At 46.5% G+C, this 17,192-nt stretch overlaps 1 protein-coding gene across 3 annotated transcripts in view; it reads right to left on the bottom strand.

Annotated features, from left to right (window-relative positions):
* LOC134908934 (cytochrome P450 2C5-like) overlaps nucleotides 1–17,192 on the bottom strand; it is a 239,835-nt gene that overhangs the window by 84,304 nt on the left and 138,339 nt on the right. For all 3 annotated transcript variants that reach the window (XM_063915190.1, XM_063915189.1, XM_063915191.1), the window contains one exon: nucleotides 389–538. In XM_063915190.1, coding sequence (XP_063771260.1) covers nucleotides 389–538 — 150 coding nt within the window. The remainder of the gene's footprint in view (nucleotides 1–388; nucleotides 539–17,192) is intronic.

Below are 17,192 nucleotides of genomic sequence, written 5' to 3'. Positions count from 1 at the left end.
ATGTTATAAGGGTAAACATTAAAAAAAAAATGCCCTCAGCACAGTGGTGAGACAACCATCAGTAGTGAATGGGTTAAATAAATACAAGATTCTTGGTTTGAGTGTTTTGGGAATAAAAAATCATTAGAGTGAGAGGACATCAATGTCTTATTACATGTATTATTTTTGCATGTGTGATGCGTTTTATGACATCATTTAGACCAGACATAGGAATGGCGCATCAGCACAGATCATGGCTCAGAGCAATGCAAACACTGTATTTGTGCTGTGGAACGTCACACTGGCTTCTACACTGACAGCTTATATACTGTATTACTCTACAACAACCAAGCCTTAGGTGCATTCAATAACTGAACAGGGTGCAAAGTAAAATAAAGCAGCCACTGACCTTTGTAGGATTTTATCTTTTCCACTAAACAATCGCTTTCTTCACTAATCCGGTTTTCAATTGTTTCCTTCCCCATCCCGAAATCACGTAGAGTTGAAAGAGTGAATCGTCTCATCACCTTCCAGCTTTCATTATTAGCAAATATAACTCCTAGGTAGAAGGGACAAATATTTTTTCAATATTTCCATTTCATATTAAGAAGCCGATAATACAAGGTGTTACATGCTGTTCAGGTTATACCGTAGTTCCTCAGTTCAGTTTAAGTGGAGCATTATAAGGAGTTTATAACTTTACCCACTTGTGTAACCCTGCATTACCTTTGTGACTATAATACAGAGATTGCTGATTTATATGCTTAGTGATGAGAAATGGCCATTGGCCCTAATTCAGACCTGATCGGTGCTGTGCGATTTTGGGGCGGGCCGCGACGGCACATGAAGCCGCTGCGACCTGGGCAGCGATGAGTAGCTCCCGGCCAGCGCGCAGGAGTTGCGCTGGCAGGAAACTACTCCTGAAGTACAAAAGCATCGCCATTGTGCGATGCTTTTGTACTTCTGCGGGGGGGGGGGGGGGGGTCGGGCCAGACATGTGGGGCAGACTAGCCCCGTGTTGGGCGTCCCCCCACATGTCTGTGTGCCTGATCGTAGATGTGCTAAATTTAGCACATCTACGATCAGCTCTAATGGTAAATACAGGAATGTACCAAATTATAAGAAGAACATTTGTTACTGGTATTTATCAATACCTCTTTATCCAAATGATTAGAACTGCTTTCATTGTAAATTAAATAAATTAAAATAATTATTTTTATATTTCAAACATTTCAAAGAACCAAGTGTGGAAAGGACTTTTTGTTTTTATTTTTTGGTAAAAACCCCGTCCGCCAACGAAAAAAAAATTAAGGAAATATGTGTTGTTTTTATTCTATAACATCTGATAATGCGGGATCAGTATGAAATACCTACAATCAAAATTCCGACAGTCAAAATCACGACAACAATTGTCCGACGGTCAAAATCCCAACAAGGTCAAAATACAGACATTTAAAATATCGACAAGGTCAAAATACAGACATTTAAATGTCGACAGGTCAAAAAGTCGACAATAGTTTTTCATTGTTTTTTTGTTGTGTATGTTGACATAGGTCGACATGGACACCGTATAAGTGTACCGCGTCCCTCCACTTGGCTCGGCTCACTATTATATTCCCCTTCCAGGTCCACTGGGATGGTAAAGTATGAACAAGTCGGTATCAAATAAAAAAATCATGAAAACCTCATGTTAACTTTTTGACCTGTCAGCATTTTAAATGTCGGTAATATGGCCTTGTTGGTATTTTAAATGTCGGGATTTTGACCATGTCTGGATTTTGACCTTGTCGGGATTTTTACCGATATGAATAGTTGACAGGATTTTGTCCGTCGGGATTTTGATTTTAGGTAAGTTGACCACATCCCGATAAATGTCCTTATTCAGGTTTGTTAGGAAACCAAAAAAATACACTAATCTGCAAAACCATGCTGCACTGCAGGTGGGGTAGATGTAACATGTGCAGAGAGAGTTAGATTTGGGTGGGGTGTGTTCAAAATTAAATCTAAATTGCAGTGTAAAAATAAAGCAGCCAGTATTTACCCTGCACAGAAACAATATACCCCACCCAAATCTAAAGGGCCCTACACACTCGGCGATGCGCCGCCGAGGTGCCCGACGGCCGATACGGCCGACGAGCAACCCGGCGGCGCGGGGGCAGTGATGGGGGGAGTGAAGTTTCCTCACTCCCCCCGTCACCCGGCTGCATTGAAGTGCAGGCAAATATGGACGAGATCGTCCATATTGGCCTGCATGCACAGCCGACGGGAGACCAGCGATGAACAAACGCGGGGTCGCGCATCGTTCATCGTTGGTGCCTCCACACTGAAAGATATGAACGAGTTCATATCTTTCAAAAAATCGGCCAGTGTGTAGGGCCTATTACTCTCTCTGTGCATGTTACATCTGCACCACCTGCAATGCAACATGGTTTTACCCCTTAGTGTGCTTTTTTGGTTTGTTAACAAACCTGAATAACCCCCAAAGTCCAGAAGATGAAACACATTGGATTTTACACTGTGCACAGTTTCTGGATATCATAAGTCTGGAAACTGAAAACAAGCAGTACAGATGGTGTAGGACAGTATGATATAATGATTCACATTACTGCATCACAACGCTGAGGTTGTGAGTTTAATTCCCACCGTGGCCCTGTGTTGAGTTTGCATTTTCTCCACGTGCTTGCATGGGTTTCATCTGGGTTCTCCTGTTTCCTCCCACAGTCCAAAAATATACTGGTAGGTTAATTGGCTCCCAACAAATATTAACCCTAGCGTTTAAGTGTGTGCATGCACTTGGGCCAAGTGGTTCTTATCTGCTGTCAAATTCTATGATTCCAAGCCGAACACCAGGTGCGTTACAGCTACCCAACTTAACAAATCTGTTGGGAGCACCGCTATTCATAAAATAAGACCAGCTACCTGGATAAGGACATAAGAAGAAAGTGCGGCACAAGGACTGCAGGGTAAGGAAAGAATCCCACTAATTTCCCTCTATTTTCTTGTATCGATGTCATAAGAAGTTTAAGAATAGCGCCATTTCCTGAAAATATTCCACCTACAAGAATCGCTGTCTTGATGAGCATTATTTATATGATTCTTAAATAAGAAACCAAAATTGTATTTCATATGGTGTACAGCACGGTGCGCTCCATTCCCAAGTTCTCAAGTCTAATAGAACACATGGTGCCACCAGACTCTAAGAAATCAAGAGGACAAGGTATTGGAAAGAGTTGATTTTAATGGATACAAGATCCAAATATTTTAGGATTTACCCTAAAGAAATCTACAACTGAGACACCTACTTTGACCACTTGCAGATACACTGAGTATATATAAAAATAAATAATGTAGTTTCTCTTCAACATGATGGAAAATGTGATGTCCTGAAGTATCCAGAGGACTTAGCGCCTTATTCAGTAAGGCACGCAAATGTCCAAAAATTGCAAACAAGTGATTTTTGGGCATTTGTGCATGTGCACAGCTAGTGTAACACCCCAGGGTTGGTGGGTATGTCTAAGTGGTTGTTAGAGGTATCACAGGTGTTGGGTGGCTATGTGACAGACGTTTCCCTTGAAAGTTCTTCCCTGTACCTTGTTTGTAGTACCTTGTTCAGAGAGGTAGATTAGATTGATATGAAACAGGAGTGAGATAGCATTTCCAACAGGATGTCTTTTTATTGAGCCACAATGAACTCTGGATTAAAGAGGACTATTAGTTGTTTGGAATAAATAAATTAATAACAAGAATTACATGGCATCAAAGAAGATTGGTAAATCACAGTCATTAAAGAAGATTGGTAACTCACGTTTGACTTTAGATAATGGCATGTAGAAAATAATTTATATTTCAAAAGGACAATCAATCTAATCACAGATATATATTCTTATTCCAATATGGCACAATAATATTGTGGTGATGAAAAATACAATTCACAATTCTTAACTTTCCCTAACAAGGTCATTGCAATCTTCACGTGCAAAAAACATTGGAGCTCTCTTTAAATCCTGAGGTGAACTGAGGTCAGTTTTGCATTGGGTAGTGGCACATATGCAAACATTGGGGCTAATTCTGAGTTGTTCGCAGCAGAATTTTTGTTAGCAGTTGGGCAAAACCATGTGCACTGCAGGGGAGGCAGATATAACATGTGATATGACATGTGCAGAGAGACTTAGATTTGGGTGGGTTATTTTGTTTCTGTGCAGGGTAAATACTGGCTGCTTTATTTTTACACTGCAATTTAGATTGCAGATTGAACACACCACACCCAAATCTAACTTTCTCTGCACGTTATATCTGCCTCCCCTGCAGTGATCAACTCAGAATTACCCCAATTGAATCCTGAGTTAGCAAGAATGTCACTTTGACTCAGTCTGTTCAAAAAAGATGAAGCTAGTGAAGGTATTGTAGTGTCTTTCCACAAATACAGCTTACCTAGTAATAAGGATTCCTTGGGCAAATAAACTTAGTCCTATCCAGATAAAGTAACTAAATTCCACATGCAAAAATGTCTCTTTCTCTCCCACGATCCCTAAATATATCTCTGAACAGTTCTTAAACAGTGGGTGTCTGTCTTTGCTGCACACAAACAGGGGCTGGTTGGTAAGGTCTTGCATTTGAATTCTGTATTATACTATTTGTTCCCTTTACAATTTGCAGCATGTGACAAATGGACACTTGGGCTTGGTCATTTGTTAGCCTGTTGCTCATAACAATAACAGTCTCTGTGTACTTACTCAGAACTTCTGAATAGAGGTACTCACTAGCTGGACCTATCTCAGCGGTTCCTTACTGCACAAGATGGCGCAGCATCCACGCCTTTCAGTAGGCCTGGTGGTGTCTCACACTTGCTGACCTAGCTCCCTGCTTCCTGGTAGCACCCCTTTTCTTCTGCTTTGCAGAGCTGCTCTCACCACTCAGTGTGACCATGCAGTTTACATCCACTCCTCACTCAGAGTGTCCAGCACATCCAACCACTTCTATGTAACACCTCCTTTTTCTTCCCACAAGACTCCTCTGCTCCCAGACTGCCTTGTCCAATCCGAGCTCACCATCTGGAACATGTGATTGGACCAGGGTCCATCCTTACCCCTGCTATACCAGCACTTCACGTTCTCTGCTGCAAACACTGTAAGTTATCTTTAAAGGGGCACACACACTAATTTTTGGGGTGTCGCATTAGTACAGCAGAGTATAGCACAGCTTTCAGCAGCGTGCCCCCTATACAGTCACAGCACATCCACTTGTGAGTCCAGAGTCCTACTCATTAAGTACAGCTACTACAGCAGAGTATATCACAGCTTTCATCAGCGTGCCCACTATACATCCACAACACAGCCAGCAGATACTAAAGCAGAGTACATCACAGCTTTCACTAGCGTGCATTAGTGAGACATTTCGCCAAGTCCCAGCTGCAGCAATTTATATAGAATCTAAGTCCAGCAAGAATCCAACACCAGGAAAATGACACCCAGCCTCGCAGTGGGATCCAAGTCTGCCGGGAATACCTGAGCGATGGCTCGGGTGGGCTTGTATCCCTGCTATTTGGAACGGTCAAGTTTAAAAGGAATCTGAACCGCTCATCTCTAATGGGAATATTCAAGTCTGACAAAATGCCATTCCTGTTGTGTATTGCACCCAACACCTTCCAATGAGTGATGGAGTGTTGCTTAGGTCACAATAACTTTGAGATCGTATTGCTGTTCTTGGATGACATTATCTTGTCTTTACAGTATGTATAAAGACCCTCTAAAACATCTCAGAGATGCAACTTGTTAAGTACTGTATGACCTGTAGGTGAAATCATGGAAATGTCACCTTTTAAAACCCAAAGCCCAGTACTTAGTACACATAGCTCAGAGTGATTGATTCAGGATCTTATTAAAAATTAAGGTAGTCTGGGATTGGCCATTCCCAGAAATGGTCAAGAAAGTCAAAATGTTTCTCAGATTTATAGGGAATTATAGTAAACTAGCTAATGTGCCTAGTTTGAACTGGGCAACGATTTACTGGCGAGAACATTTTACCCCTTTTCACCCTCTTAGGAGTCACATCTTGAAAATTCCCTGCTTAGTCGGTGGCTGCAAATAACTGGCACAGTTTACAGAATACCCAGGAGCTTACATTTTCCAGAGCACAATGTTTATGCATTGTCAATGACAGGTGGCCGGTTTGCCACATAACTTAAAAATGAAGCAGCCAATTACAATGCCAATATTTCTCTGCAAATCTATTAACCAAGACCTTTAATTTGGTATATGATGTACCCATGCTCAGACAATAGTATCATAGACACACTGTATGCCACTCATAAAAGTCATCCTTCTGTTATTAAAATATAAGATTTGTTGAGAATTTAGCAAACTTATTCCTTGACGAAGAGCCATTATTAGCCTACCATGACTATGAAAAACCCATCCAAATATACAGTGATGTCATTTTCAAAGTCCTTGGTCTTGGTACAGGTTTAGGAAGGTTTGAACGAGTCATTGCTTGCACCAGTTTGCCACCCAAAATTTAGAAAGAAATTAGGACAATTAGAATTATTTCAAATTGGAGTTCTGGCATTTGTGTGTGCCGTCACTGAAAAATACAGAGATAACCACGCAGCTATTCCCTTTACAAGAATAATATTCTGGTATCACAGTTGCAAATGACTGATGTGGGGTCACTTGAGAATAGATGGGTCTCCAGATTGACTAACCTACACTTTACAATCAAATATTGAAGTTTGAAATCCAAGTATAATGCTAATTGTCTGTTCTACCCACTGTGGAAAAAGAGGCAGTCAAAAACACTAAGAACCAGTGGCGGTATCTTACCTATGGGCTGCAAGACTGCAGCCCACCCCAGGTAAATCCACCACCCAGCTCACTGACAGTGAAACCAGATGTAGTCCATGAAACTGCACTGGCTTTACTGTGACTGGCATTGACTTCCTAATGGAAGCCCTACCTGCCAATCACAGACACTACAGGCAGTTCCATTGGGAGGTGTTTTCTCCCTCTGGGACTGCCAGACTGGGCTGCAATAGGCAGAGAGCTAGCATCCTGCCTTGATAGCCCTAGCCAACTTCAATGGGCTGCAGCTGATGCAGTCCATAGAAGCCGTTGCTGTTACTGCGCATGCACCGGATCCTGGCCTTTGTGAACTGTACTTAAGTTAGCCATCATACTGTACCATAATGCTCAAAGTCACACCTTCTTCAGATTTAGATGACCATGATCCTGGACGGGTTGAACAAGGAGTAGACAGGAGATAAGGCATTGGTGATTACAAGGCTGCTGTTAATTTTCCTGCTAGAAAGAATCTGACCCTAAACTTGTCAAATCGTGAATATAAAGAGATTGTCTGATAGACTGATAGTCTGATACAATGTGGACCTAAAGACACACCATGTATTCACATGAGCTGTAATTCATGTTGCTGGCTACTTGGGTAGTCAGAAGGCCTAAATCAATCTGAGAAAAAATTCTCTTTGATTGGGATGCGACAAGATGTTGAGAAATAGTGCTAGTATTCTATCACTTGCACCATGCATAAGGATCTACAGCCAAGGCCCACTCCACTGGCTATGGAACAGTTCTCCATTAGAAATAGTGGCCATAGGGGGTCATTCCGAGGCGATCGCTAGCTGCCATTGTTCGCAGCGCAGCGATCAGGCTAAAAAATGGCATTTCTGCGCATGCATATGGACCGCAATGCGCACGTGCGACACATGGGGTACAAAGGCATTTGTGGTTTTGCACAGGTTCCAGCGACATTTTCATTCGCTCTGGCAGCCGCAAGAAGATTGACAGGAAAGGGGCGTTTCTGGGTGTCAACTGACCGTTTTCAGGGAGTGCTTAGAAAAACGCAGGCATGCCAGGGAAAATGCAGGCATGGATGGCCGAATGCTGGGCGGGTGTATGACATCAGAAGCCAACCCACCAACGTTAGAATCAACGCACACGAAGAGTAAGTTCACGGCTGGTCTTGTTCGGCACAAAATGTTTTTGCAGGCGCTCTGCTGCACAGGCGTTCTCACTTCTGCAAAGCAAAAATACACTCCCCCGTGGGTGGTGACAATGCATTTGCACGGCTGCTAAAAACTGCTAGCGAGTGAACAACTCGGAATGACCCCCATGGACATATGAATTTAGGAAATAGAGAAATACAATAACTCTTTTATCATAGCCTTCTCTGCCATGGTGTGGACTGCTGCCGAAGTTTGAGTCCAGGAGACAGGGCCGGTTCCAGGGCTCCTGGTTCCCCGGGCGGTATTAGGGGGCGTGGCTTCCTACAGGGGGCGTGGTCATATACGCCCCCTGTACTGATTGAAATGATGTGCGGTGAGCAATGACGTCATCGCGCACCGCACAGTAGAGGACCTCTCCATGAAGGGAAACTAGACGCGTACGTGTCTAGTTAACTTCCCAGCGGCAGCGGGGGGGGGGGGGGCAGCAGCAGTAGGGGGGCAGCGTGCAGCGGGGGGCACACAGCAGCAGCGGATCTTGCCCTGGTGCGGCACCCTCCGTAAGGCGGCTTGCCCGTGGCAAGATCCGCTACTGCCCGGAGAGTAGACCTGCAAATCCTTATCCCACTACTGACCTGTATATCCCTCACTCCTCTTACACCCTCAGCGCATCAGTGCACCACATCATCATTTGCAATAGTCCGGTTGGCTTCATGGGATCTCCTATGCCTCCTACACCACGAAGTAAACCACAAATTTATAAAAATAGATGCACCGTTGTTAGGGTCTCCTGCCCTGTGCTGCCACGTCGTCATGGCAACCGGGAGACAAGTGCTAGCGGAGTAACCTGAGCGCAGCTGATACTCCGGTTCGGGTCTTTTGCTGTGCAGTGGTTATAGGCTCTGTGCACGGCAGGGGATCCGGTGCTGGTTTTTGTGCTCACAGTCTGTGAGGTCTGAGTGGGTCGTGGACAGCACCTGCTTTATAAGGCCTCTTCTCAGGGTAAGCAGATGCTGCTGAATCTTTGTTGGTTAGTCAGTTCCTGAAAGTTAACCAGTACTGTGTAGCTTTGTATTTGTTTGTTGCTTACTGCAAATAGGCCTGGGGATTTGGTATTACACTCTGCCAATCCAGACCTAGCAGTAAGACTGGAGTCAGTCGTTTAGCTTGCTGGGGTTCTGTTACTACTCTGTGAACTTAGCAAGTTTGCGGCTGTATTCTAAGACTTGCCTGTCTAATCCTGTCTCACTGTGCTAGGTGTCAGGGGTCAGTTTAGTGGCAGTAAGCTGAACCTGTGCACTGCAAGTGAGAATTAGGATTGTGGAGACTCTCCTTGTGTCTATCATTCCATCTCTGACCAAGGAGTTTACTGCCACACCCGTTGGTAACCCTTTAGGGTTTTGCTGTTGCCCTTAGCAACAGCATTTCGGGTTCTCTACGTATTAAAACACAACATCTTGCTTTTCCCATCTGAGCATTTCTAATACAAGGGAGATATCCAGTTCCTTAGCCTCTGGGCTTCTCTGTTCACTTTGTGTGTATTTTGTTACCCTATCACCTTCTGTGTACGTTATGTCATATTCCCCAGTCTGTCTGTGAGTCCATTTGTTTTGCATAACAGTTCAAACACCAGTACATTCCTGCAGGCACTGGAGTGCATAACAGTTCTGACACCAGTACTTTCCTGCAGGCACTGATGTGCATAACATATTCAGCAGCCTAATACTCCTGTTGAAATTTTGTGGGAATATGGAGCATACCCCTCAAAATACGTTGCAACAGGTGGTCGATCAGGTGCAGGTCCTGACTCGACAATTTAATGATTTGTCCATTAAAATGCACACCTCCCAGGCTGCTGGCGGAGCTCCCGCAGCAGCAGCACCTGCAGGGGTTAAGGAGCCGAAAGTAAATCTCCCGGATCGTTTTTCTGGAGATTGCTCGCAGTTCTTTTGTTTCAAGGAGAGCTGCAAGCTATACTTCCGGCTTAGGCCTCAGTCTTCTGGGTCGGAGATTCAGCGGGTGGGCATAGTGATTTCCTTGCTACAAGGAGACCCACAGGTCTGGGCATATGGGTTGCAGCCTGACTGTCCGTCGCTTAAAAGTGTTGATGCTTTTTTTACGGCACTGGGCATGTTGTATGATGACCCTGACAAGACGGCCTCATCCGAGGCTCAGATTTCGATCCTTAAGCAAGGGCGATGGCCAGTTGAGGTTTACTGTACAGAGTTTCGGAGGTTGGCCCATGATACCCAGTGGAATGACCCAGCCCTGAGACACCAGTACCGAAGAGGTCTTTCTAACCAGATAAAGGACCAACTGGTACAATATCCCTTGCCTGATAGCTTGGATCAGCTCATGCAGTTATCCATCCGGGTGGATAGACGGCTGAGAGAGCGTAGGCTTGAAAGGGAGACTGAGATTTCCTTCCTTCCCAAGGGAACCTCAGACTCTGAGGAATTTTCCGAGGAGCCTATGCAGATTGGGGCTACCCGCCTCTCCTCGCTTGAGAAGACGCGGAGGAGACAGCAGGGGTTGTGTTTGTACTGTGGGAATAAAGGTCATGTGGTAGTATCATGCCCAGAAAAGCCGGAAAACTTCAGGGCCTGAGGGTGATGGGAAATATCCTGTCAGGCCAGAAGTCAGAATTTCCCAAGAAGACTTTTATCATTCCGGTGACCTTGAAGATCCTCGGTCAAACTGTCAAGACTGAGGCCTTTGTGGACAGTGGGGCCGACTGGGTTTTTATGGACCGCCAATTCGCCCTGAAACACTCTGTTCCCTTAGTACCCTTGGCATCGGAAATTGAGATTTGTGGGTTAAACGGGGAACCATTATCCCAAGGTAAAATTACCTCTTGCACTAGCCAGATTTCTTTGTTTATTGGAGCCACACACTCTGAAAAATTGTCCTTTTATGTGACTGTCTGTACTTTTCCCCCATTGGTGTTGGGGTTACCCTGGTTAAGGGCCCACAATCCTCAATTTGACTAAGTCTCTGGTGAGATTCTTAGTTGGGGTACTGATTGTTTCAGGAGTTGCTTGAGCCTTCCAGTCAGGCTCTCGCAGCTAAGTTTGCCAGGATTGCCAGGGTGTTATGCAGATTTTGCGGACGTGTTCTCCAAAAAAGTTGCAGAGGTACTACCTCCCCATCGCCCCTATGACTGTGCCATTGATTTGTTGCCAAATGCTAAGCTTCCCAAGAGCAGGTTGTACTCCCTGTCACGTCCTGAGACTCAGGCTATGGCAGAGTACATTCAGGAGAACTTGGCTAAGGGATTTATCAGACCTTCACAGTCTCCAGTTGGGTCAGGGTTCTTCTTCGTGGGTAAAATGGACTGTTCGTTGCGACCCTGCATCGACTTCAGGGAATTGAACCGCATCACGATTAAAAACTCATACCCGCTGCCTCTCATTTCGGTCTTGTTTGACCAGCTTCGTACTGCCACCATTTTTTCTAAGATTGACCTACGCGGTGCGTACAATCTAATCCGAATAAGAGAGGGGGATGAATGGAAGACTGCCTTTAATACCCACTCAGGGCATTATGAATATTTGGTGATGCCTTTTGGGCTCTGTAATGCCCCGGCAGTCTTCGAGGATTTCATGAATGATGTGCTCAGGGAATATTTGGATAGATTCTTAGTTGTATACTTAGATGACATCCTAATCTTCTCCCATTCCCTGGAGGAACATCGGAAGCATGTACACTTAGTCCTCCAGAAACTCAGAGACCACCGGCTTGGGGCGAAGCTGGAGAAGTGCGAATTTGAAGTTCATCAAATCGCATTTCTAGGATATATTATCTCCCCAGAAGGTTTCCAAATGGAGGGTTCCAAGGTACAGGCAGTCCTGGATTGGGTGCAGCCCACTAGTTTGAAGGCGCTTCAGCGTTTCCTGGGCTTTGCGAATTTTTATAGACGATTTATCGCTGGATTTTCGTCTATAGTGGCGCCCTTGGTGGCACTCACTAAGAAAGGGGCGGATGTTGCTCACTGGTCTTGTGAGGCTAAAGCGGCTTTTGCCCGTCTCAAAAGGGCATTTGTTTCGGCCAAGGTGCTGCGACACCCAGATCCAGAGCGTCCTTTTGTGGTGGAGGTGGATGCCTCTGAGATGGGTATTGGGGCAGTGCTTTCTCAGATGGGAGTGTCTGATAATCGCCTTCATCCCTGTGCTTACTTTTCCCGTAAATTTTCGCCTGCCGAGATGAATTATGACGTGGGTAACCGGGAATTGTTGGCTATTAAGGATGCACTCGAGGAGTGGAGACACTGGCTTGAGGGGGCTAAGTTTGTGGTCTCAATTCTCACTGACCATAAGAATCTGGCATATTTAGAGTCAGCGAAGCGTCTCAATGCCAGGCAGGCACGATGGGCTTTGTTTTTTGCTCGCTTTAATTTTTTGATAACATATCGCCCTGGGTCAAAAAACATCAAGGCTGATGCGCTCTCACGGAGTTTTGCTCCAATCCAGGAGACCACCGAGGAGCCATTGCCCATTGTTTCCCCATCATGTATTAAAGTGGGCATCACCCAGGACCTCTTATCATTAGTCCTTAGAGCACAGGAGCAGGCTCCTCCAGACCTTCCGGTAGGTCTTTTGTTTGTGCCTCCTAGGTTAAGACAGCGAGTGTTCCTGGAATTCCATGCCAAGAAGTCATCAGGTCACCCGGGTATTGCCAGAACTCGGGAGTTGCTATCTAGGGCGGTGTGGTGGCCCTCGGTGGCTAAGGATGTGGATCAGTGGCAGGGCCGGTGCTAGGGTGTTCGGCGCCCTCCTGCAAAATATAAATTTGCGCCCTCCCATACTTTACATGTAGGGCCGGGGGGTTACCATGGCCTCTTGGGCCCCTGAGCTGCAGGAGATCCGTGTAAGCCTATGGATGTGAACTCTCTGCCCACACTCACTCTGTGCAGCGCTAGTGTGCAAGAGAGGGAATCGGCACCCTCCCCCCCCCCCCCACACACACACACCTGCATGTAAAGTAGGGGCAGTGCACGCCGCAGGCGCGCACAAAAAATATAGGGGCGTGGCTTCGCAGGGAAGGGGTGTTGCCACAAAATAATACCAATTCATATTACATATTATAGTAGTATCCATTATTCAAACTATGCCGCACAGTAGCGCCACTACACCAGGTAGAGCCCCTTTTACACATTACGGCCGACAGATTCGGAGCCCCTTTTACACATTACGGCGGACAGCGCTCCCCTTTTTACACATTACGGCAGACAGCGCCTCCCTTTTTACACATTACGGCGGACAGCGCTCCCCTTTTTACACATTACGGCGGACAGCGCTCCCCTTTTTACACATTACGGCGGACAGCGCCTCCTTTTTACACATTATGGCGGACAGAGTCCCCTTTTTACACATTACGGCGGACTGCGTCCACTTTTTACACATTACGGCGGACAGCGCCTCCCCTTTTTACACATTACGGCGGATAGAGTCCCCTTTTTACACATTACGGCGGACAGCGCTCCCCTTTTTACACATTACGGCGGACAGCGCCCCCCTTTTTACACATTACGGCGGACAGCTCCCCCCTTTTTACACATTACGGCGGACAGCGCTCCCCTTTTTACACATTACGGCGGACAGCTCCCCCCTTTTTACACATTACGGCGGACAGCGCTCCCCTTTTTACACATTACGGCGGACAGCTCCCCCCTTTTTACACATTACGGCGGACAGCATCCACTTTTTAAATACAAACACACATACATATACACAAACACACACACACACACACACACACACACACACACACACACACACACTTTCTCTTTCACACTCTTTACACTCTTACCACAATCTTGCTGGCCAGATCTTCCACTGTCTGCTAGCCTGGTCCGTGTAGCTCCGCCCCCTTGGCCCGTGTAGCTCCGCCCCCTTGGTCAGTGTAGCTCCGCCCCTTGGTCCATGTAGCTCCGCCCCTTTCATCGGACAGAAAACACTCCTCTCCCTGTCACAGGGGACAGAGGAGAAGGAGTCATGCTGCCGGCGCTGCTGCGGCTGCCTGTCAGTGTGACAGGGCAGGCGCAGCAGCAGCAGGAGGGACAGGACGGCGCTTCAGCTGGGATGCAGAGCAGTGAAGGCGCCTCTCCTGCCCGGCGCCTACCTGCACTGCATCCCTTGCTGAGCGGCTAGCGCCGGGCCTGATCAGTGGGTTCGGGCATGTGACATTTGTGCCCGAAATAAGACTCCTAGAGGGGTTCCTGTTGGCCCATTACATCCACTCTCTATCCCATCTAAGCCATGGACCCACATTTCAATGGATTTTGTGGTGGACTTGCCCAAATCCTCGGGGATGACAGCCATCTGGGTTGTCGTTGACAGGTTTTCGAAGATGGCGCACTTCGTTCCACTGGTTGGGCTGCCATCGGCCAGACGCCTGTCTGAATTATTTATGCTGCATGTTGTGCGTCTCCACGGGTTGCCACTTGATGTGGTCTCTGACCGCGGATCCCAGTTTGTGGCCAAATTCTGGAGGGCATTTTGTTCCGATCTCCAGATTTCTGTCAGCTTGTCGTCAGGCTACCATCCGCAGTCTAATGGGCAGACTGAAAGGGTGAACCAGTCCTTGGAGCAGTTCCTCAGGTGTTATGTCTCCAAGTGTCAGACTGACTGGGTTGCTCATCTGTCCATGGCGGAGTTTGCCTATAACAACGCGGCTCACTCTGCTACAGGGATCTCTCCCTTCCTTTGTGTGTATGGGCATCATCCTAAGGCCAATTCTTTTGACCCCCTGGACTCCACGCCTGGTGGTTCCTCTGTGGTTTCGGTCCTTAGAGGTATTTGGCGGAAAGTGAAGAAAGCCCTTGTGTCTGTGTCATTAGTGACCAAAAGGGTTTTTGATAAGCGGAAAAGACCCTGCAGCTTCAAATTAGGAGACTTCGTCTGGTTGTCTACCAAGAATTTGAAGTTGAGACAGCCATCTCATAAGTTAGGCCCCCGGTTCATCAGCCCTTATAAGATCACAAGGGTTATCAATCCGGTGGCATTTCAGTTAGATCTGCCCCGTTCTTTGGGTATCAATAAAACATTTAATTGTTCCCTTTTAAAACGGGCGATTATTAATCCTTCTTCCAGTGGAAGACCTTCCCCTCTTCTGATACATGGCCAGAGGGAGTTTGTTGTTGAAAGGATTCTTGACTCCAAGGTGGTTTGGGGTCGGCTGTCATTTTTGGTGCACTGGAAGGGGTATGGCCCGGAGGAGCGGTCGTGGGTGCGCAGTTGTGATCTTCATGCCCCCAGACTGATATGCTCTTTCTTCTCGCAGTAACCCGATAAACCCGGTGGTAGGGGTTCTTTGACCCCTCGTCAGAGGGGTTACTGTTAGGGTCTCCTGCCCTGTGCTGCCACGTCGTAATGGCAACCGGGAGACAAGTGCTAGCGGAGTAACCTGAGCGCAGCTGATACTCCGGTTCGGGTCTTTTGCTGTGCAGTGGTTATAGGCTCTGTGCACGGCAGGGGATCCGGTGCTGGTTTTTGTGCTCACAGTCTGTGAGGTCTGAGTGGGTCGTGGACAGCACCTGCTTTATAAGGCCTCTTCTCAGGGTAAGCAGATGCTGCTGAATCTTTGTTGGTTAGTCAGTTCCTGAAAGTTAACCAGTACTGTGTAGCTTTGTATTTGTTTGTTGCTTACTGCAAATAGGCCTGGGGATTTGGTATTACACTCTGCCAATCCAGACCTAGCAGTAAGACTGGAGTCAGTCGTTTAGCTTGCTGGGGTTCTGTTACTACTCTGTGAACTTAGCAAGTTTGCGGCTGTATTCTAAGACTTGCCTGTCTAATCCTGTCTCACTGTGCTAGGTGTCAGGGGTCAGTTTAGTGGCAGTAAGCTGAACCTGTGCACTGCAAGTGAGAATTAGGATTGTGGAGACTCTCCTTGTGTCTATCATTCCATCTCTGACCAAGGAGTTTACTGCCACACCCGTTGGTAACCCTTTGGGGTTTTGCTGTTGCCCTTAGCAACAGCATTTCGGGTTCTCTACGTATTAAAACACAACATCTTGCTTTTCCCATCTGAGCATTTCTAATACAAGGGAGATATCCAGTTCCTTAGCCTCTGGGCTTCTCTGTTCACTTTGTGTGTATTTTGTTACCCTATCACCTTCTGTGTACGTTATGTCATATTCCCCAGTCTGTCTATGAGTCCATTTGTTTTGCATAACAGTTCAAACACCAGTACATTCCTGCAGGCACTGGAGTGCATAACAGTTCTGACACCAGTACTTTCCTGCAGGCACTGGTGTGCATAACAACCGTATATATTGAGCCGTCTCCATATATACTGTAGACATTACTCATTTGGGGAATCAACTTTTAGTGCTGAATAATATATAAAGCTCTATAGCAATAATCTTATATTAGTTAATAAATTAGATAACTTTTCTACTGAACATTCGTTAAAAGTGCAAATATTTAAACACATATGTTCTTCTCTGTGCAAAATGTGTTGGGGATACTGCGGGGGATTCAGAACTGATTGTAGAAGTGCTAAATTTAGCACATCTACGATCAGCTTCCTTAACATGCGGGGGGACGCCCAGCACAGGGCTAGTCCACCATGCTTTTCTACTGGAAGAGTAGCGCCCAGGCAGCGCAGCTCCTACGTGCTGGCAGGGAGCTACTCGTCACAGCCCGGGTCACAGCGGCTGCATGTGACATCATGCAGCTACTGGGGCCCGCCCCCCCAATGGTCTGGGCATGCTGCATTCCCTGAACCACGCCCACTAAATGGCGCCTAAAAGCCGCTGGCTCAGCCCTTCCGCCCAGCGACTGCCTCTGCATGTCAATCAGGTAGAGGCTATCGCAGGGCTAAGACAGCTGTCGGCTGTCTGCCACACGCTGGCGCACTGCGGCGCCGGCGCATGCGCAGTTCAGGCCTGATCGCTGCTGTGCGAACACGCACAGCACCAATTAGGTCTGAATTAGCCCCAATATAGCATCCCAGAGATCACAATACTGGTAGAATCCACTAAGGTCAAAATCCAGATACATTTTATAGTGAATAGTCTAACCCTTACTAGCCCCTTAACCATCCCCTTCAGCACTCTAACCGACCCCTCTCACAGCCTAACCCTCCCCCTAGTGCCTAACCCTAACCTTACACCTAACCATTACCCTAACCTTACACCTAATCATTACCCTAACCTTACACCTAATCATTACCCTAACCTTACACCTAACCATTACCCTAACCTTACACCTAACCATTACCCTAACCTTACACCTAATCATTACCCTAACCTTACACC

Source organism: Pseudophryne corroboree, chromosome 4, assembly GCF_028390025.1.
Source record: "Pseudophryne corroboree isolate aPseCor3 chromosome 4, aPseCor3.hap2, whole genome shotgun sequence".
Classification (NCBI taxonomy): Eukaryota; Metazoa; Chordata; class Amphibia; order Anura; family Myobatrachidae; genus Pseudophryne; species Pseudophryne corroboree.
This window is presented reverse-complemented; position numbering and strand designations above follow the sequence as displayed.